The sequence below is a fragment of the Myotis yumanensis genome, unplaced genomic scaffold (genome assembly GCF_028538775.1).
Source record: "Myotis yumanensis isolate MYYU_CA2020_CCGP unplaced genomic scaffold, mMyoYum1.0.hap1 SCAF_6, whole genome shotgun sequence".
Classification (NCBI taxonomy): domain Eukaryota; kingdom Metazoa; phylum Chordata; class Mammalia; order Chiroptera; family Vespertilionidae; genus Myotis; species Myotis yumanensis.
In genome coordinates this window covers 97,446,754-97,468,066 of record NW_027223757.1, presented here as the reverse complement: position 1 = coordinate 97,468,066, position 21,313 = coordinate 97,446,754, and the positions used below count along the sequence as shown (strand labels likewise).

The window sequence follows — 21,313 nt, the reverse complement described above, 5'->3', positions numbered from 1 at the left end:
TATCATTCAGAATTGAAGGTCAGATAAAGAGCTTCATAGATAAGAAAAAGCTAAAGGAGTTCATCACCACCAAACCAGTATTATATGAAATGCTGAAAGGTATTCTTTAAGAAGAGGAAGAAGAAGAAAAAGGTAAAGATAAAAATTATGAACAACAAATACATATCTATCAACAAGTGAATCTAAAAATCAAGTGAATAAATAATCTGATGAACAGAATAAACTGGTGAATATAATAGAATCAGGGGCATAGAAAGGGAGTGGACTGACGATTCTCGGGGGAAAGGGGTGTGGGGGTGCGGGAAGAGACTGGATAAAAATCGTACACCTATGGATGAGGACTGTGGGGGGGGCAGAGGGTGGGGTGGGAACCGGGTGCAGGGGAGCTATGGGGGGAAAAAAGAGGAACAACTAATAATCTGAACAATAAAGATTTAATAAAAAAAATGGGCAAAGGACCTAAATAGACACTTCTCCAAAGTAGACATACAGATGGTCAAGAAACATATGAAAAATGCGCAGTCACTGATCATCAGAGATGCAAATTAAAATGACACTGAGGTACCACCTCACACCTGTCAGAATGGCTATCATCAACAAATCAACAAATGACAAGTGCTGGCGAGGATGTGGAGAAAGGGAACCCTCGTGCACTGCTAGTGGGAATGCAGACTGGTACAGCCATTATGGAAAACAGTATGGAGTTTCCTCAAAAAATTAAATATGGAACTGCCATCTGACCCAGTGACCCCACTTCTAGGAATATATCCTAAGAAATCAGAAACACCAATCATAAAGAATATATGCACCCCTATGTTCATAGCAGCACAATTTACAGTAACTAAGATCTGGAAACAGCCCAAGTGCCCATCAGTAGGTGAGTGGGTTAAAAAGCTGTGGTACATTTACACCATAGAACACTATGCTGCTGTAAAAGAAGGATCTCTTACCCTTTGAGACAGCATGGAGGGACCTGGAGAGTATCACGCTAAGTGAAATAAGTCAGTCAGAGAAAGACAAGTACCACATGATCTCACTCATATGTGGAATCTAATGAACAACATAAACTGATGAACGGAGTGGATCTAGAGACATGGGAACATGGAACAGAGTGTGGAATCTCAGAGGGAGGGTGGGAGAGGGTGGGTGGGTGGGAGGTAATCAACCAAAGACCTTGTATGCATATATGCATAACCCATGGGCACAGACAATAGAGTGCTGGAGGCCTGGGGTGGGGCGGGGTCAATGGGGGAAAAAGGGAGATATATGTAATACTTTCAACAATAAAAATTTAAGAGAGGTATAAAAATAAATGAATAGAATGTCAATGGAGTTGTAGGCGAAATGGCTGACTGTGGAATATTGATACTGCTGTCATTCAAGAGATTCTAGATCTGCAGCGAGAGGTTTGTAAGATGAAATTATAGACATAAATGAGGATGTGGCCATGATGAAAACGCTGAAGATGTCCCAGGGAAAATGATGCCAGGAAAACATTTCACATTAAAGGAATTCTTGGAGGTCTTTCATGACAGTGAAAGTGAAAGGATAAAATGTAGGAAACGGATGGAAACTTAGGAGTATGGAATCTGCAAAGGCATAGAGATGGCTCACTCCCTGCTGTGCGTTATATGAGAAGGTAGCAGACACTGTTCAAACTATTCTTGGTAAATTTCTTACAAAGGAATAACACAACTTAATTCTCAAAAAAAAAAAAAAAAAAAAAAGGCACAGAAAACCAAACAAGCGGAATGTGATGTGGAGGGCTAACAGCAAAGCTTGGGTAACCAGGCAATTTTTTATTGAGTGGATTCATGAAGTGTTTGCCCCAAGTGTGAAGAAATACCTCTGGGAAAAACAGTTGCCACTCAGGGCACTTCTCGTCATGGACAAGGCTCCTGCCCACCCCCCGGGCTTGGAGGCCGAGCTGATGGAGGAGCACAGCTTCATCACTGTGAGGTTCTTGCCACCTAACATAACTCCGCTCATCCAGCCCATGGGCCAGCAGGTCATTTCTAACTTTAAGAAACTCTACACCAAAGCACTGTTCCAGAGGTGTTTTGAGGTGACCTCTGAAACTAATTTAACCCTCCGGGAGTTCTGGAAGGAACATTTTAATATCCTCACTTGCTTGAGGCTCATAGATGAAGCGTGGGGGGGAGTGTGTTCCAGGACCCTGCAGTTGGCCTGGAAGAAACTGTGGCCCGAGTCTGTTGCTGACAGAGCCTGTGAGGGCTGTGAGGACAAGCCTGTGTCTGTTGTGGAGGACATTGTGTCTCTGGGCAAGTCCATGGGCTTGGAGGTGGATGATGATGATGTGGAGGAGTTGGTGGAGGACCACAACACTGAGCTGACCACTGAGGAGCTCCAAGACCTTCAGAGGGAGCAGCAACAGCCAGCAGCTGAGGAGCACTCTTCAGAGGAGGGAAGGGAGGATATTCCTACTTCACTTATCAAGGGAATGCTTGGGAAATGGGGAGAAATGCAAAGTTTCATTGAGAAATATCACCCTGACAAAGAAGTAGCACACCGAGCAATAAACTTGTTCAATGACAATGCAGTGTTTCACTTCAGGCAAATGTTAAAACGCAGGCAAAAACAATCATTGGGTAGGTTTTTAGTGAGACAGAGGCCCAGTGAGCCTGAAGCAAGTTCTAGTGGAGCAAAGAGACGAAAGAGAAAGAACCCCAGAAGAATAGCTCCCTGACGTGTTTATGGAAGGGAACTCCTCTTCCAAACAAGAACACCCTCCTCCATATTCAGTCATCAGTAGCTCTCAGCATTCAAGGTAAGTTCTAGTGTGGACCTAAATTTTCATTTTTTACTCTACACTTCCTTTCCTTTTTTAATATATATTTAAACATATCTTTATTGATTTCAGAGGGAGAGGGAGAAATAGAAACATCAATGATGAGACAGAATCACTGATCGGCTGCCTCCTGCATGCCCCACTTGGGATCAAGCCCACAACCCAGTCATGTACCTTGACCAAGAATTGAACTGTGACCTCCTGGTTCATAGGTTGATGCACAACCACTGAGCCATACCTGCCAGGCTTCCTTTTTACTTTTTTATTTTTATTTTTTATTAAATCTTTATTGTTCAGATTATTACATTTGTTCCTCTTTTTTCCCCCCATAACTCCCCTCCTTCCAGCTCCCACCCCACCCTCCACCCTCACTCCCCACCCACTGTGTTCATCCATAGGTGCATGATTTTTGTCCAGTCACTTCCCGCATCTCCCACACCCCTTTTCCCCCCAAGAATAGTCAGTCTATTCCCTTTCTATGTCCCTGATTCTATTATAATCACCAGTTCATTCTGTACATCAGGTTATTTATTCACTTGATTCTTAGATTCATTTGTTGATAGATGCATGTTTGTTGTTCATAATTTGTATCTTTACCTTTTTCTTCTTCTTCCTCTTCTTAAAGGATACCTTTCAGCATTTCATATAATACTGGTTTGGCGGTGATGAACTCCTTTAGCTTTTCCTTATCTGTGAAGCTTTTTATCTGACCTTCAATTCTGAATGATAGCTTTGCTGGATAAAGTAATCTTGGTTGTAGGTTCTTGGTATTCATCACTTTGAATATTTCTTGCCATTCCCTTCTGGCCTGCAAAGTTTCTGTTGAGAAATCAGCTGACAGTTGTATGGGTACTCCCTTGTAGGTAACTGACTATCTTTCTCTTGCTGCTTTTAAGATTTTCTCTTTGTCTTTTGCTCTTGGCATTTTAATGATGATGTGTCTTGGTGTGGTCCTCTTTGGATTCCTTTTGTTTGTGGTTCTCTGCGCTTCTTGGACCTGTAAGTCCATTTCTTTCTCCAGATGGGGGAAGTTTTCTGCCATTATTTCTTGAAATAGGTTTTCAATATCTTGCTGTCTCTCATCTTCTGGCACTCCAATAATTCTGATATTAGACCGCTTAAAGCTGTCCCAGAGGCTCCTTACACTATCTTCACACTTTCGGATTCTTTTTTCATTTTGCTTTTCCAATTGGGTGTTTTTTGTCGAATCTTTGGTTTGATTCTTGTGCTCCTCTGGTCTGCTATTGGGTATAATATTCTTTATTTCAGTCCGTGTATGCTTACTTTCTAATTTCTTTATCGTAGCATCGAGGGTCTCATTAGTTTTCGTGAGGCTCTGCACAAATTTATGGCAAGCCCTCAAAATTGCGATTCTTAGCTCCATATCCTCCATTTCTGTCATGTTTTTTTGTCTCCGCATCTTTTATGCTTTCTTGGTGCACCCCCTTGTGGTCTCTGTGCGCAGTCTTGTTCTAGCCAAGCCTTAATTGTTGTAGTTAACACTAGAGGGGTTTGACCACCAGGCCGACTGGCTATAGGAATCAGCTGTGTGGAAAACGTCTGCCTTCTGGGGAGGCGCTAATCCAGCCTTTGCCTGAGGCGATCGGCAAATGGCTGTGCGCAGGGTTTGGGCGGGGTGGGCTCAACAGGGCGGGCGGAGGGAGCAGTTATGGCCACGCTCAGTCCCGTTCCCAGAGGCTCTGCTTCTCAGAACCCCGGCAGCCGCTGCAAACTTCGGAGAGAAAGCTGCCCTCAGGTTCCAACTGATGCTGGATAATCCCGCTTCTCCCATTTGAGTCTGGGTCCCTAGAGACTCGCCCGGATCTGGAGCCCAGAGTCTGAGATTCACTCCCGACAGAAAACGACAACCGTGCCCTCAGCCACCAGCCCGCTTTGCGCGCGCACCTCGGTACCTTTGTATTTTCCACACTGCGCCGCCTCTGAGCCTCGATTTGCTGTTCTCTTTCCTTCTAGTTGTAGAGTCTCTCTTCAGCCAGCCTTCCTGTGGTTCTGGGTGATGTCCGTTCAGTCTTTTAGTTGTATTTTTGAAATGGTTGTTTGCGGCAGCGGTCTCCGGTGTTTACCTACGCCGCCATCTTGGTCTCCTCCCTTTTTATTTTTTAAAATATATTTTTATTGATTTCAGAGGGAGGGAGAGTGAAACATCAAAAGAGAGAATCATTGATTGGCTGCCTCCTGCACGCCTCCCTACTGGGGATTGATCCCACAACCAGGGCATGTGCCCTTGACCGGAATCAAAACCGGGACCCTTCAGTCCACAGGCTGACACTTCATCCCTTGAGCCAAACTGGATAGGGTCCTTTTTGTTTTTAAAGTGTTTATTTATAGATTAAACACTATGTTAGACATGTACTATATATAAGAAAGGTTATAAGAGGGAATCATTTGGGGGTCTGGAACAGATTAATTTAATTTACATTATCTCTAATGGGAAAAAATGATTTGGTTTTCAAACAAATTGCTTCTCGAACAACCTTCCAAAACAAAGTAAGTTGGAGAACTGAGGTGTACCGTACCAGACATCTTGTTTTCCTTCCAGACTCACTCTCCGCCCTTTCTGCTTCAGGAAGTGCCCTGAATGGACGACATCAATGCACCTCCATGTTTACCCAGGGAGCGCTCTCCCTAGAACTGCTCCCTCCTTTCTTCCTTTGGGCTTGGAGGGGTCATCACAGACCTGTGGGCACTGGGGCGCTGCTTTATTCTTTGTCATTTCTCTCATCTCCACCTAATTCTTTGTAATTTTCACTTTGTTCAACGCTCCCCAAATTATCCCTATTTGACTGTGCTATGGTTTCCCGCCAGGACCCTGACTGACAGAGACACATTACACAATGTGCTACAAGCTTAGGATTCACTGAAGTTTAAGATTCTCTACAATTTTAAATGGAGGCACTTAATGAAGTGGGAATGCTAATGGGGCTATAGAGAGGAATCCCCTGAACCCTGAGAACAGAGTTTCACACAGTGAGGCTTTGAGTTGTGCAATGGGACTAACATTTATTTGGATCTTACATGTGCCACACCTAATACAGCCGTGCTTAACATATTACATTAAGAGATTAGGTATACTTAAAAGCCAGCAGTGCTCAGCAAAGCTTATGCTATTTCTACTATACCAAAGTTTTCCAAACTTAGGTATAACTTACCTGCAGAGAAATGCACAAAACTAATCAACAAAAATTTTTTTATTCAAGTGAAATGCACCTAAAATTAACCATTTTAAAGAGAACAACCCAGTGGCATTTAGTACACTCACAACGTGCAACCACCAATTGTCTAATTCCAAAGCATGCTTACCTGCTTACCACATAAACCTCTGCCCGCGAGCAATCACTCTCCATCTCCCTTCCCTCCAGCCCCTGCAACCACCAATCTACTTTAAAAAACACACATATTTTTATTGATTTCAGAGAGGAAGGGAGAGGGAGAGATAGAAACATCAATGAAGAGAATCATTGATCAGCTGCCTCCTATACACCCCACACTGGGGATTGAACCTGCAATCTGGGCATGTGCCCTCACCGAGAATTGAACCGGGACCTCCTGGTTCATAGGTCGATGCTCAACCACCGAGCCATGCTGGCCGAGCACCACCAATCTACTCCTTATCTCCACGGATTTATCTATTCTGGGTATTTTGTAAGTGAAATCAGACCATGTGACCTTTTGTGTCTGGCTTCTTTCACGTGACATGCTTTGAAGGTTCATCCTCAAAGCCCTGTGGTATAAATCAGTATTTCAATTCTTTTCGTGGCTGAGTAATAATCCATTGTATGGGTATGCCACAATTTGGAACATTTGTTTTTATCTTTTGGCTCTTATGAAAAGAGTTTATATGAACATTTGTGTACAAGTATTTGTGAACATCTATTTTAATTCAGATATATACCTACAAGTGGAATTGTTGGGTCATTTGGCAATTATATATTTAACGTTTTGAGAAACCATCAAACTGTTTACCACAACGGCTGAACCATTCTATTTTCCTGCCAACAATGTATAAGGGTTCCAATTTCTCCATATCCTTGTAATCAACCTTTTAAACTTAAATTTAAGGAATGGCATATTAAAAAATAACAACTACACTGCCCTGGCCAGATGGCAGAGTTGGTTGGAGTGTCATCCTGAACACCAAAAGGCTGTGGGTTCAACCCCCTCCCCCGCCCCTCGGTTGGGACGTACTGATCAATGTTTCTTTCTCACATGGATGTTTTCACTCTCTCTCTCAAACCAATAGAAAAACATATCCTTGGGTGAGGATAAAAAACAAAAACAAAAACTGCACTACACCATAAGGCACAGAGTGAATATTTATTTATCATCAAGTTTAAGCCTAAGCTCTAATTTGATACATACTGGAAAAGCAGGCCTGAAAAAGTGCGGAGACTTGCTCAACGTCCAAGCTAAAGGATCTTCTAATAAGATGGGGCCAGGAGAGAGGTAAATCTTTTCGTAGCATTCCATAACCACCCTCAAACTTACTCACTCCAAGCATCCCTTCAAGTTTCTGGCACTGAAATTGTTTCTACTATGTTTTGGAGGATAAGTAAGAATTCCAGTAACAAAGAAAAGGGAGATGGCTTCCGAATGGGAGGCAGGGCACCGAGCAGTAGGTACCTCAGTCCACCCAAAGATGAGCACACCTAAGGTATCTGTGGCTCCCAACCCCCCTATCTTTGTTTTCCTATAAGCCTTTTCAGCCCCACCCATGTTTCAAGACAAATCAGATCAGTGCACCCCAATCCTTCCTAAAGCCCTAAGTTCTTCTCCCCAATGTTTTCTGCTTATTGATCTGGGAAGAAAAAGGGTACTGGGGAGGGGTTTTCAGGGGGATGCCATTTCCAAAGTGGAGAGAACAAAGGCCTCTGGCTTGGCTTCCTGCTTCAGCACTCCTGTCAGCAGGAACTCCGGGGAGAGGATGGGCAGCCCAACCCGAAAAGGCGTGGTGCATCGAGGGGTGTCCTGGGAGCACGTGATCACAACTCTCTGAGGCTGGGAGGACACACAGTAGAGGCAGAAAGTCAGGGGGAAAAGAACCCTAGAAGTAGGTTTAGGACCCACTCATCAGTCCAGGCATCACTAAGACAGGAGCTCTGGATACGATGCCACATAAAGTACACTACGTTGTCTGTGACGTGCTCTTGCCAGAAATGTGGAAACTGAATTTATTCAAGCTTTTAAAACTGATTATCGTTTACATGAAATAATAGAAGATAGAGAATAAGGTAAGTGGTACAACCAGGGAGCAAACAGAAGAATCCAGCCTGAGGAACATTCTAAAGGACAACTGACCTAGTTTCTGCAGAAAGTCAATGGCATAAAAAGGTGGGGTGGGCCCTGGCCAGTTTGGTTGAGCGTTGGCCCAAGGACCAAAGGGTCTCGGGTTTGATTCCCAGTCAAGGGTACATACATTGGTTGTGGTTCAATCCCTGGTCCTGGTTGGGGTTCATTCGGGAGGCAACCAATTGATGTGTCATCAATGTTTCTCTCTCTCTCTCTCTCCACTCCCCCGACCCCCACCCTTCCTTTCTTCCTTCCTTCCACTCAATGGAAAAAATATCCAAATATCCTCCGGGTGAGGAATAGAAAAAAGGCCAGACCGATGTGGCTCAGTGATTGATCATTGACCTATTCAATTCTCGGTCAGGGCACATGCCCGGGTTGCTGGCTCAATCCCCAATGTGGGGTGTGCAGGAGGCAGCCAATCGATGGTTCGCTCTAAAAAAATAAGCTATTGCACTAATCCAGGAAATTATACAAAATTAAAAAAGAAAAAAATCAACAAAAACATATTTAAAAAAATAAAATGCAAATTAAAACAAAATCCAGCAGGTATCAGCAGAACTCCTCTGCCATTCCTATCTCCCTCTCCCTTTTTTAAAAAAAATATATTTTATTGGTCTGTTACAGAGAGGAAGGGAGAGGGATAGAGAGTTAGAAACATCGATCAGCTGCCTCCTGCACACCTCCTACTGGGGATGTGCCCGCAACCAAGGTAAATGCCCTTGACCGGAATTGAACCTGGGGCCTTTCAGCCCGCAGGCCAACGTCTATTCACTGAGCCAAACCAGTTAGGGCTCCCTCTCCCTTTTTAAAAAAAAATATTATTGAAGGGAGAGGGAAAAAGAGATAGAAACATCAATGATGAGAATCACTGACTGGCTGCCTCCTGCATGCCCCACACTGGGGATTGAGCCTGCAACCTGGGAATGTGCCCTGACCGGGAATTGAACCCTGACCTCCTGGTTTATAGGTCGATGCTCAACCACTGGGCTACACTGGCTGGGCTCCTATCCCTTTCTGTACCATAGGTCTTCCCCCAGCCCTCTCACTACAGTGTTCCCATCTGCAACTCCCCAGATAAAGAACACACTCCCCTATACCTTGTAGGAGCGGGGCATGCTGGGTAGGACAGTGCCTCCACAGCAGCTGATGATCTCTCCCATCTGAGGTGGGGGTGGCTGGACTCCAGGGGTCACATGAATCTCATAGCCCTAGGAGGAAGGAAATGGTGGAGCCAGTGGAGAGCTGCATTGAAGCCATGCGCTGCTGGGAAACTTCTGGAGAGAGGGCTAGAGCATGCGGAGGAAGACAGTCCCTCACCTCTAGCAGCCTTCGCTCACGAGCACGGCTCAGGGAGTCACGGAGGCTGAAGCCAAAGTTCTTTTCCTGCTCAGGATCAGTCACCACATAGTCATCCGGGGGCAAGAAGCAACCGGCCTTGCGGGACTAAGGGTGGCAGCAGTCAGTATCAAAGCCTAGCATTTACAGGGGGCTCACAAAGTGTTTTTGAATGAAGGCTTCCGCTCATTCACCCTGGTCTTCCTGCACCCCTCTTCCTCCCGCCACTTCCTCTATTGGTCTGCCACCGTCTCCTGGCCTCTCACCTGGTACAGCCAGTCCAGGGAGAGGATAGGGATCCCCCGCCCTAGGGCACACAGGAACTTGACTGTCCGGCAGATTCGATCAGTCACCAGGTGGGACGCCTCTGCCACTGAGCTGGCCAGACTTCCCCCCAGGGCCAGCACTGCCTGCTCTCCACGGGCATCCACCACTCCTGTGAAGAGCACCTGTGGAGGGGATGGGCCTACGTTGGTCACAGCAAGCCTTGCACCAGTGCCTATCTCCCAAGGCCCCAGTCCCCGCCCATCCCCACATCTGCTCCCATGAAGCCCCAGGATCCTTCTGTCCTACTTTGGGGGCTGCGGACTCATGGCTAGGTTTAGTCCGTCGGAGGCTGCGGACTGGCATTCCTTTGGGCTCTTCCTCAGCCTGGTCTCTCTTTCTCTTGCCTGGTCCTGGCATCACCACATCCTGGAATTGAGAAGGATCCTGGTGGGAACTTCTGAGCCCCCAGCCCCTTCCCAGCTCGCAGCCCCAGCCTTCTCCTCACCTCTTCTTCCTTGAGGACCACTGTCTTCTGAGGGACTTCTCTTCGCAGCCGTTTTGGAAGTGGGGGTGAATCCACAGTATCTGAAGGCTTCTTGTGGTTTTGAAAGGCCTTAGGCGGGGACCCTGGGCTGAACTCATATCCACCTGTTGCCTCTACCTTTTGGATCTGGAGAGCATGAGTGGGCGCCCCAGGAAGCTGGGCAAAGGCAGGCTCAGGAATGGTCCTAAGGGACTTGGTTGCTCTCACTGCTCCTCGCCTTTGGCTCCTTGAGGACCAGGCGTTAGGTTCCAGGGGTGCAGAGCTGGGTTCATAGACAATGGGAGCTGCGAGGGGCTGCCTAGCGACCCTTGGCCTCCTGCTACAATTGGCTTGAGGGATGGGCTCAGGGGGAATAGGCTGGTCTGTGGGGAAAGGAGACTGGGATTCAGGGGTGGTAGGAACTGGCACAGCACTTCTTGTAGACCTCAGTGTCCTGCTCCGACCACCCTGAGCTATGGCCTTGGGGGTGACAGGCTGGTCTGTAGGGGTCGGAGGTTCAAGGTCAGGGGCTGTGGGAACAGTTGGCTCAGGGGTCCTGACAGAGGCCCTATGTGTCCTGCCCCGCGTGGCCCGAGATGTGGGCTCAGGGGGGACAGGCTGGTCTGTGGGGACAGTCGGTTCAGGGGTCCTGACAGAGGCCCTATGTGTCCTGCCCCGCGTGGCCCGAGATGTGGGCTCAGGGGGGACAGGCTGGTCTGTAGAGGTCAGAGGTTCAAGGTCAGGGGCTGTGGGGACAGTCGGTTCAGGGGTCCTGACAGAGGCCCTATGTGTCCTGCCCCGAGATGTGGGCTCAGGGGTGACAGGCTGGTCTGTAGAGGTCAGAGGTTCAAGGTCAGGGGCTGTGGGGACAGTCGGTTCAGGGGTCTTGACAGAGGCCCTATGTGTCCTGCCCCGCGTGGCCCGAGATGTGGGCTCAGGGGGGACAGGCTGGTCTGTGGGGACAGTCGGTTCAGGGGTCCTGACAGAGGCCCTGTGTGTCCTGCCCCGTGTGGCCCGAGATGTGGGCTCAGCGGGGACAGGCTGGTCTGTAGAGGTCAGAGGTTCAAGGTCAGGGGCTGTGGGGACAGTTGGTTCAGGGGTCCTGACAGAGGCCCTATGTGTCCTGCCCCGAGATGTGGGTTCAGGGGTGACAGGCTGGTCTGTAGAGGTCAGAGGTTCAAGGTCAGGGGCTGTGGGGACAGTTGTTTCAGGGGTCCTGACAGAGGTCCTATGTGTCCTGCCCTGCGTGGCCCGAGATGTGGGCTCAGGGGGTACAGGCTGGTCTGTGGGGACAGTCGGTTCAGGGGCCCTGACAGAGGCCCTATGTGTCCTGCCCCGCGTGGCCCGAGATGTGGGCTCAGGGGGTACAGGCTGGTCTGTGGGGACAGTCGGTTCAGGGGCCCTGACAGAGGCCCTATGTGTCCTGCCCCGCGTGGCCCGAGATGTGGGCTCAGGGGGGACAGGCTGGTCTGTGGGGACAGTCGGTTCAGGGGTCCTGACAGAGGCCCTGTGTGTCCTGCCCCGCGTGGCCCGAGATGCGGGCTCAGGGGGGACAGGCTGCTCTCTGGAGGTGGCAGGGTGGAGCTCAGGGGCTATAGAAGCTGGAGAGGGTGTCATCCTGGAGCACCCCTGGGGCTTGCATTTGGATTTTGCATGAAGAAGGTCCAGCTCTGAGGACAAGAGATTCTCCAGAGCTTCCTGACTCCCATTTTGCCTGGAGCTGGGAATGGGCGACTCTAAAGGTAGAGATGGAGCAAAGAGGGGCTGAGAAGCAAGATGTTTTTGGCTCTGAGGGATGAGGGAGTTTTGGACTGGGGCTGAGGCTTCAGGGACTGCTGGAGGCAGACAAACATCTAGGGATCCTGGATCACCCTGGGGAGAAATAGAAGCACGTGAGGGAGGGAGAGGGGACTGGACACCGTTCTCAATACTTGTTACAGTGGAAGTACGCTCACTGGCATTTCTCTTTCTGTCTCTGACCATCTTCCATTAGACTGGGACTTCTTCCCACAGACCTCTCCCCATAAGGCCAGGATAGTGCTGTCAATATATGGACGATGGGTGGTTGGGAAAAGAGGGAAGCGCCATGAAGAAAGGGATGTTCTTTCTGAGTCAGGGAGAGGGAAACAGAGCTGGGAACAGACAGATGGAAAACAACAGGTGCCAATGTAAAGGGCTAGAAGCCAACTGAGAGTGGTGGAAATGACGAGAGTGGAGAAGATGGGGCAGAGCAGGTGAAAGCAAGGTCTGGTAAGGGGCAGTGGAAGGGAAGTAGAGAAAGCAGCTCTCACCCTAGAAGCCTTCTCAGCCGGGGACATCTTGCAATTCAGGGGTCCTAGACAGAAAGTAAAGACAAGTGTGGCTGAGGTCCAAGCAGGCAGTTACTTAGGGGTTATAAGGCTTTAACACCGGGGTGGGTCTTCCCCTCTGCCTTCACTCACCTCTCTGCTGCCTCCTGGGACTTACCTTCCTCCACCTGGCTGGCTCCTAGACGCTATCAGGGCTAATGATAGTCCACAAGGTCCCCTGCCCCTCCTTCAGGGTCCAGTGTTGGACCGGAGGGCTGCCCTTTCTGGTCCTGGCTCCCTCTCTGACCCCCTCTCTGTGCGCCTCCTTCCAGTATTACTTTGGATATGTTGACTTCTAACCTGCCTGGCTCACAATCTTTCTCTGGTGCTAGTTTCCCTGCTTCCTTCTTAAATACTTCTCTTGCAAAAGACTGCTTTACCACCTCTTGTAGTTCCTTGGGTGTCTCAATTTCTACCTTCAGACTCTCTATATCCCTTTCCATACTTGCACCTTCCAGTTTTATTGGACTCTTGTCTCCGAGTGTCTCTAGCTAACACCTGCTTTTGTTCCCTGTCCTTCATCACCCTGGTTAATTCTTCCTCTCCCATCACATCTTCTGTTGACCCTGCAGGTGGCAGTTTTTTAGTTTCCCTCTCGAATGGTTCTCTCTCTGGGTCACCCTCTTTGCTGCTTCTCTTGGCGTACCCATGCCTTTCTCCGAAGTCTGCAACCCTCTGCCTTGAATCCCCAATGGCTCTGCGTGAAATGGGTTTTCCAGATGTTGGTCTTGAGGTGTTAGCCTGGGTGACAAGGGGCAAGCTCCATGGGCCTCCAGGTGGGTAGCAATGGGCTGGGTCTCAGAGGCCTCAGATTCTCTTAGACAGAATGGCTGTGTAGCCAAGACTTCCCAAGGCTCATCCAGGGCACCTGGAAGTAGAGAGTCAGAGAGAGAGAGAGAGAGAGAGAGAGAGAGGGAGGAAGGGAGAAAGAGAGAGAGAAGGTAACAGGTTGAGAAAGAATTAAGGTAAATTCATCAACAATAAATCTATATGGGCTATTTATAAAAAGCTACGAGTAAGGAGGATAGTTGTAACTTTTAATGCTTGTTTCAAAAAGTAAGACCATACTTCATATAAAAGCTCTCACAGCAGCCTCTTAAAAACTATGCTACAGAACACTTCTTGGTCTTTTGGCTAAGATCAAGTGTAAAAGTTATGCTAGACAAGTTGCTCTATGGGTCTAACTAAATATGACTTTCTTCCCTTAGTGAGATGGAGAAACATCAGCAAAAAAATAAAGTAATATGAAAGAAACATGTATAGAGAGAAAACAGGAGGCAAAGTTAGGGGCACAGAGGAGGGGAGTTTCTTATACCTGAGGCCTGGAAGCTGCAATGGGAAGGGCCAGGCTCTTGGGGTGGAGTAAACAGGAAGGCCTGGGTGGGCTCATCCTCCATGCTCGGGACTGCTGCACAGGAAAAGGTGGCCTCAGCACAGAACTCCAGGCCATTCTCAGTCTCCTGCCCTGCCTAGGCCAGCCTCACACCCTTCAAGGACCACCAGTGTAATCTCCCTGCTCCTGCTGTGTACAGCATCCCCATGACACAAATGCCCTCACCTTCCGGGCTCTGGTTCTCTCTCTCCACAAAGCACTGGGTAGCTTGTTGGTCTAGATCTTCAGAATCTGGTGGTGGAGAAATACAGAATAAAAAATCACATCTGACCCATAATGTCTTACTTTTTCTCTACAATTCTCTCCCCAACTCAAATCCCTACGCAAGACTGAATGTCTGTGTCCCACCCAACATTATTCTTTCTTTTTTTTGCTAATCCTCACCCAAGGATATTTTTCCATTGATTTTTAGAGAGAGTGGAAGGGAGGGGGAGAGACAGAAAGGAACATCGAAGTGAGACAGACACATTGATTGGTTGCCTCCCACACAAGCCCTAACCAGGGCCAGAGATTGAGCCTACAACTTAGGTGCATGCCCTTGATTGGAACTGAACTGAGGACCCTTCAGTCCACAGGCTGACACTCTAGCCACTGAGCCAAAGCGGCTAGGACCACACATTCTTTAAAAAAAAACACACCAAAACTTTCATTGGTACTTATTTTATGCTAAATTTACTCCCGGGTCTTACGTTTTTGTTTCCTTTCTTCTGGGACACATTTTTCTTCTGTGCAACCTCTTCTTCTGGTTTAGGAACCATCTGGTCCTTTTCTGTACTGTCACCTCCAGATGGCATGGAGATCTCATGTGGGGGGTAATCCGCCATGAGCGCTTGCAAATTCTATGCCACATCTTGGGGACTTTGTTCACTTGGATGTGCTCAGTGACCAGAGAGTCTACAGCTAAACCCTTAAGTTAAGCTCTCTGCATTTTACGCGTGTGCAGCAAAAATCAGCACTCTTTTTGGGCCACCGACTCTGTGTCCAGCCCCACTGTTTGGCCTGGGCATACCTAGCAGCCCAGGTAGGTATTGTAATGATGGAATGACACCTATTGCTCCTGTAAAGTGACATCCTCAGATACTTGGTGACTTTTTAGACATGCATACCCTTGATGGCCTGGGCAGTTTCACGAGTGTTCTTAAAGTGAACACGAAGATTTGAACCTCTTGATTTGCATGATTTTGTGGGGTTTTCTGGGTCAAGTGAATAGTGAACCATTTTCAGGGGCCACATTTGGCCCCTTTTGGGAAGAGTCCACCCCACATTCTTATTTCTAATATCCCCATGAGATAGTACTAGAAGGCAGGGGCCTTGGGAAGTGATTAGGTCCTCAGGGTGGAGCCCCCATGAATGAGATTAGTGCCCTTCTGCCAGTTAAGGATATGGTGAGAAGTGGGCCACCTATGAACAGGAAGCAGGCCCTCACCACACACTGAATCTGCCGGTGCCTTGATCTTAGACTTTCCAGCCTTTAGAACTGTGAGGAATGTTTCCTGTTTACAAGCCATCTCCTCTGGTATTCTGTTGCAGCAGCTTGAATGGATTAAGTCTCCCTGTAAGCTTTCTTTATCTCAGAGATCAAGGAAGGAGAGCAGGCCAGCACTTACCATCATGGCTGTGTCCACAGTTCTTGGTCATGTCCACATGTGGTTCTCCCCCACTTTCTCTGGGGGGCTGGGCTCCCTTTCTCTGTGCCTGGGTGGGTTCCCCTGCAGTACCTGTGTCTACCAAGAGATCTGTTAGGTTCTCCTGTGAGACAAGGAGATGGTCCTGTTCTACTTGTGCTAAAGGTGACCCACCCTGGGCTGCCGCCTCAAGAGCTCTCTCTGGCTGAAGAACAGGAACAACCCACTCTGTCCCAGCATCCCCTTCTGCTGGAAGCTGGCTCTTTCTTACACCTGCCACTGTGGAGGATGCACCCTCCGCAGCATCTGTTCCACAGTACCCACCTGGAGGAGGCCGGGCTTCCTCTCGGCACACGGCAGGCAGCTTTGCTGGGCCCCCTTCTGCTTCCACATTTGTTGGATTTGTGCCTGCCACAGGCACCTCATGCTTCTCGGGGAGTGTAACAGCTGGCCCCGGGGAGACTTCCTCTTCCACGTGTGTGTTGATGCCCACTGTGGCAGAGGCCTGGCTTCTCTCCAGGACTCCGGGTGAGCTCTTCTCTTCTTCCACTTCTCTGTCACTGTCCCCGAAAGGAGGCGGGCTCTTTTCTGGCTGAGCTTTGTCTGTGTGACTCTTGGGGACATATCCTCTCTTTTCCACTGGGAACCCCTCCACCTCCATGTCTGTGTCACTGTCTCTCCCAGTAGAGGTTTGGCTTTGCTCAAGAAAAGCCGGAGGTTGGGCTCTGTCCTCTTCCACATCTGTATCTCTGTTCCAGGCAGTGGCTCGGCTCTCCTTCAGATGCACCAAAGTGAGTGCTGCTGACACTCCTTCCTCATCATCTACATTGCTGTTGCTCAGCATGGAGGCTTGGCTTCGCTCCAGAGGGACCGTGAGTGGGGCCTCAGCCTCCTCCACATCTGTCTCACTGCCAGCCGGGCTTTCGTGAAGATGTGCCAGGTCGGGTCCCCCAGGACTCTCTGCATTAACTCCATGGAAGATCTGCCTTCTTTTCATGGGCACCACAGCGGGGGTCGTGGGAATCCCCTCTTCTTCCACATCAGTATCACTGTCTATGAAGCCAGAAGGCTGGGCCCTTTCGAGATGACCCTCAGCTGGCTTTCCTGGAGGGCTGCTCTCATCCTCCACATCTGTCTCACTGTCCTCCCCAGGGGGCTGGCTCCTCTCCAGAATCACCCCATTGCTTGCATCTCTCTTGACTCTTATGTCACTGTTCCTTTCCTGCCCCAAAGACGGATCCTTTTCAACCTGGATTTCAGTTCTGACAGCCTCAGGCTGCTCTGTCTCTGCAGTAGCATCTCTTGTAGCAGCTGAGGAGGCCCACCCTGCTGCTGGTTGCTGACTTTCTTCCTCATCTGTGTCACTGTCGAAGTTGAAGGCAGAAGGTGGCCCAGGGCCATCTGGGGCAGAAGAAGGCCCCTCTTCATCACTATAAAGGGAAGAGAAGAGAAAGAGTTTATAGAATCATTTCCCAGGAAGGGATTCCTGACTCAAGTGTGAGCTCCTGGAGAGCAGAGACAAAGTAGTATTTGTTTTTCTATCTCCAGCAATTAGTTCTCCACTTGGAACATCAAAGGTGCTCAATGAAAATTCAGTTAATGAAAGAGTATGTGTAGCTCCCCACCCTCATTTCCATGATGATTCTCTGTCTTACAGATGGATTCTTCAGTCCCAAGGTTCCTTCTCTTTCTGAAGACTCAGGTGTCTGGCCCTCAACACTCACCTCTCTGGAACGACTGTTGCCAAAAGGGAGGACATGGTCCTTGGTTCATTCACCACATACCTTTCAGAAAGAGGATCTGCCAAGAGTAGAAAGAAGTTGACAGTTTTACATTCACCATCCCCGTCTCCTTGCCCACCCTCCCAAATACATACACTTACCTACTTCCTCTTCTGAGTCCTCAGCCAATAGGATCCCCCAGGGTTGTGTTCCTCCTTGTACCCTGGGTGTCTCCTCTACAGTTAGGGGGCCCCGGGAGACAAAGGGCAGGGAGACATCCAGGCGATGGTACTGGCAGGGCAAGTCAGCAAAGACAACCAACTCCTGGTCCCTCAGACGATGACTCACCCCAGGGCTCAGGAACTTAGGAGGCCTCAGGATTTGAGTACCATTGAGGCTCCCACAATCCCAGAGGACAGGTGCCTTGTCCCAGGCCAAGATTTCAATCACTGCATGTTGCTTGGAGATGGATGGAAAGGGCAGGGCCACAGAGCAATCAGGCATTCGGCCGACCACGTTTTTCCCGAGGTAGAGTGGGAAATCTAAAAATTAGAGGGTAGATAGGTACCAGGCCACATTCCTGGCTTGCTACTGGGAAAATTTCTGGTTAAGTACCTAACTACTCATTCAAGGTCCTCACACGCAATAGAAAAATAAAAGGCCCTAGGACATCTAAGTATTGAAGATTATATACAATACATTATTCATAGGCAACACTCCACCCATCCATACTGGATTTTTTCTATTGTGATAAAATAAACATAAAACATAGCACTGTAACCCTTTTTAAGTGTACAGTAAAACCACCGCGAGTCCAGAGCTCTTGCCTGGAACAAGTCAATTAGCCCCCTCTTCTCCATTCCCAGTAAAACATTTTTTCAGATCTCCTTGAAAACAAGTTTTGCCCTGGCTGGTGTTTCTCAGTGGTTAGAGTGCTGGCCTATGCACAAAAGGTTGTGGGTTTGATTCCGTGAAGGGCATGTACCTGGGTTGCAGGTTTGATCCCAGGCCCCAGTCAGGGCACATGCGAAAGGGAACAAACTGATGTTCTCTCTCTCTCGCATGAATGTTTCTCTTTCCTTCTCTCCTCTCTGAAAATTAATGGAGCCTGGCTGGTGTGTTCAGAGGTTGAGCATCAACCCATGAACCAGGAGGTCACGGTTCCATTCCCAGCATGGCACATGCCTGGGTTTCAGGCTTGATCCACAGAAGGGGGCATGCAGGAGGCAGCTGTTCGATGATTCTCTCTTGTAATTGATGTTTCTCTCTCTCCCTCTCCTTTCCTCTCTCTCTGAAGTCAATAAAAACATGTTTTTAAAAAATTACTAAAAATCAATGGAAAAAATATTTTCAGGTGAAGATTAACAAAATATATACGTAAGTTTCTTAGAACCCTCCAACTCCCTCCCCACAGAAGAAAGACCCTACGCTAGTGCTTCAGCATCACTATCCCCTAACCTTTTTCTGGTCCGTGGGCACTACTGAAGACATGCAGTCGCCCTAGGGGCTCCAGGCTACACCCCAAGGAGTCACCGGGTCTCTCTGTCTCCTCCTCTTCTTCAGCCTCCCAGTTAACAGCCTGAGTGTCCTCCATGACCTAGGAAGGAAACACATTATCATCTCTATCACTGTTCACACAGTCTCAGCGAGGAGACTCACAACTAGGGGTAAACCTGGATATTTATTCAGTTTGATGCTTCTCTTTATGCCAAGCATTCTGTTATTATCCTTCTAAAGCACTGAAAAAATATTTCTGACCAGAACATGGAATAAGAAATAAATATCATAAGGCCCCAAGTTCACAAGTAAATATTCCTCAACTTACAACATAGTTACATCCCAATAAATCCCTCATAAATTGAAAATATTGTAAGATGGAAATGCATTTAATACACCATAGCATAGCCTGGCCTACCTTAAATATGCTAGGAACACTTACATTAGCTTATAGTTGAGCAAAATCATCTAATACAGAGCCTATTGTATAATAGAGGGTTGAATATCTAATGTAATATATTATGTATACCACTTTTACAATATTGTAAAGTAAAAAAATCCTAGCTTAGAGAATATGTGTACACATATTTATGGACACATTTATATAGACAGCTGTTTTGAGAAACAATGCTCAGCCTTGCTATATGTAATAGTTTTCGTTGTTTTTTTGTTTTTGTTTTTAAATGCGATTTGCAATCCACTAAATTGACTTCAATATCCACTACTGAGTGGCAACTTAGTTTGAAAACACCGTCTCAAAGGGAGTTAACTTTTGCCAAGCATCACCTACATGTTGGGCACTGTGTTGTGTGTCAGGCACAGCAACCACACGAGGCAGGCCTTTAGGAAACCAAGGCTGAAAGTATTAAGAGATTTGCTCAGGATAACACAGAAGTGGTGCAAAGGACTAAGTGTGTGTCTGGCTGCAACGCCCGTGCTTGGTGCTGAGACTAAACGGACTCATTTAGCCGTCTGAATCCTGTTAAGTTTTATTATCATGTCCTATTTGATAAAGAAATGCAACACAGCCCTGGCGGGCGGCTGTTGGCTGGAGCATCATCCTGATAGGCCAAGGTTTTGAGTTCGATCCCTGGCCAGGGCACATACAAGAATCAACCCATGATGCACAAATACGCGGAACAACAAATCGATGTTTCTCCCTCAAATCAATTTAAGGCTCCCTGGTTTGATCCCGGCGGGGGGTGGGGGTGGGGCCGCAGAGCGGGAAGCAACCAATCGACGTGTCTCTCTCTCTCTCTCCTCCTCCCCCCACTCTGTCTGAAAAAGAAAGAAGCTAAACACAGATGGGTAAGGAACTTGCCCAAGATCCCCCGGATGTCTCTCCTGTTTAATATTCTCTAATGGCTTTCCATGTCCACAGGGTAAAATGGCACGTAAACTCCTTGGCGAGAGCCACGGTGACCTAAGCCTGTGTCCACGCCCCGCGCGGCTCCCAGTCCCCGAGCACTGCCCGCCTGCGCGCCTCGCCCCGCGCTTTCCGGCCCGCCCGGCCCGGCCCGGCCCCTCCGACCCAGCGCAAGGCCGCCGCCTCAGCACCGCCGCCGGCCGCCCGCCCGCTGCGCGCAGGGCGCGCGGACTTCTGGTCACTGCGCTCCCGGTCCTCGCAGCGGGCGGCCACTGCCTTCGCCCGGGGCCGGGGCCCGCGGGACTGTCTCTCCCTCCGGGGTCCATCCTCTTCGCTCACCAGGACTTACCGCGCACCTGGCGCCGTTCGAGCTACTAGATACGGTCATGAACCGAACAGCGAGTAACCCTGCCCTCCTGGCGTCACAGCGCCAAGTCTAGCGGCGGAAGAACAGTGAGAGGAGCCGGGGCGGACTTCACTGAGAGAGATGCCACCCTAGGGAGAAGCCGCAGACAGGGACGGGCGGGCTCCCACCCACCCACCGGCCGCCCTCCGGGCCCGTCTCCCTGCACCCGCACCCCCAGCTCGGGGCCGGGCGTCGGGCCAGGATGAGTATTACAACCCCACCAGCAACTTCGAAGGATCCTCCGCCCAGTCGCACCAAAGCACGCCCCTCCCGCCCCCGGAGAAACAAGATGGCACCCGGCAAGGGCGGGCTCGGCCCCCAGAACTCACCCGCGGTGAGACCCGCGCGCGCCACCAGTAACGGCCGTGACGCGATGGCGCGAGCGCTCCCGCCGAGCCGAGCCGGTCCGCTGATTGGTTCCAGTCGCTGTCTTTCACAGCCCGCTGCGAGCCGATTGACGCAGCCCAGGCGGAGGCCCCGCCCCCACCCCGCCCCTACCGCTCTCAGGGGCGGCTCTCCTGGGGCCGGAAACCCGCTGAGAGAGGCGAGACCGCCGCGCGCGTTCGGAAGCGCGCACCTCGATTGGGCAGGTCCAGGAGCCACCCCGGCCGCGTCCCCGCCCGCCGCCCATTCCCGCGCAGACACCCGAACCACGACCACAGAGTCTCGCTGCGGGCGGCGCCTAGAGCGGCTCCTGCCAAGGCCTCCCAGAC

The 21,313-nt window shown here is 49.3% G+C and overlaps 1 protein-coding gene across 2 annotated transcripts; it reads right to left on the bottom strand.

The window, feature by feature from the left end:
* Window positions 1-7,125: 7,125 nt before the first annotated feature.
* On the bottom strand, window positions 7,126-20,863 carry MDC1 (mediator of DNA damage checkpoint 1). 2 transcript variants are annotated; one of them, XM_070418997.1, is made up of 16 exons: window positions 20,544-20,863; window positions 18,790-18,928; window positions 17,493-17,873; window positions 17,335-17,410; window positions 15,593-17,040; window positions 14,151-14,216; window positions 13,908-14,000; window positions 13,239-13,460; window positions 12,536-12,579; window positions 11,192-12,116; window positions 10,227-11,068; window positions 10,028-10,147; window positions 9,721-9,903; window positions 9,437-9,562; window positions 9,217-9,327; window positions 7,126-7,825 (listed from the first exon to the last, which is right to left on the bottom strand). In XM_070418997.1, the coding sequence occupies exons 1-16, from the start codon at window positions 20,580-20,582 to the stop codon at window positions 7,658-7,660; spliced, it is 4,983 nt and encodes a 1,660-aa protein (XP_070275098.1). In that variant the 5' UTR covers window positions 20,583-20,863; the 3' UTR covers window positions 7,126-7,657. The 2 variants fall into 2 exon arrangements, with proteins under 2 accessions (XP_070275098.1, XP_070275097.1); XM_070418996.1 differs by having other exon boundaries at window positions 10,227-12,116; window positions 20,544-20,862.
* Between the last annotated feature and the right edge of the window lie 450 nt (window positions 20,864-21,313).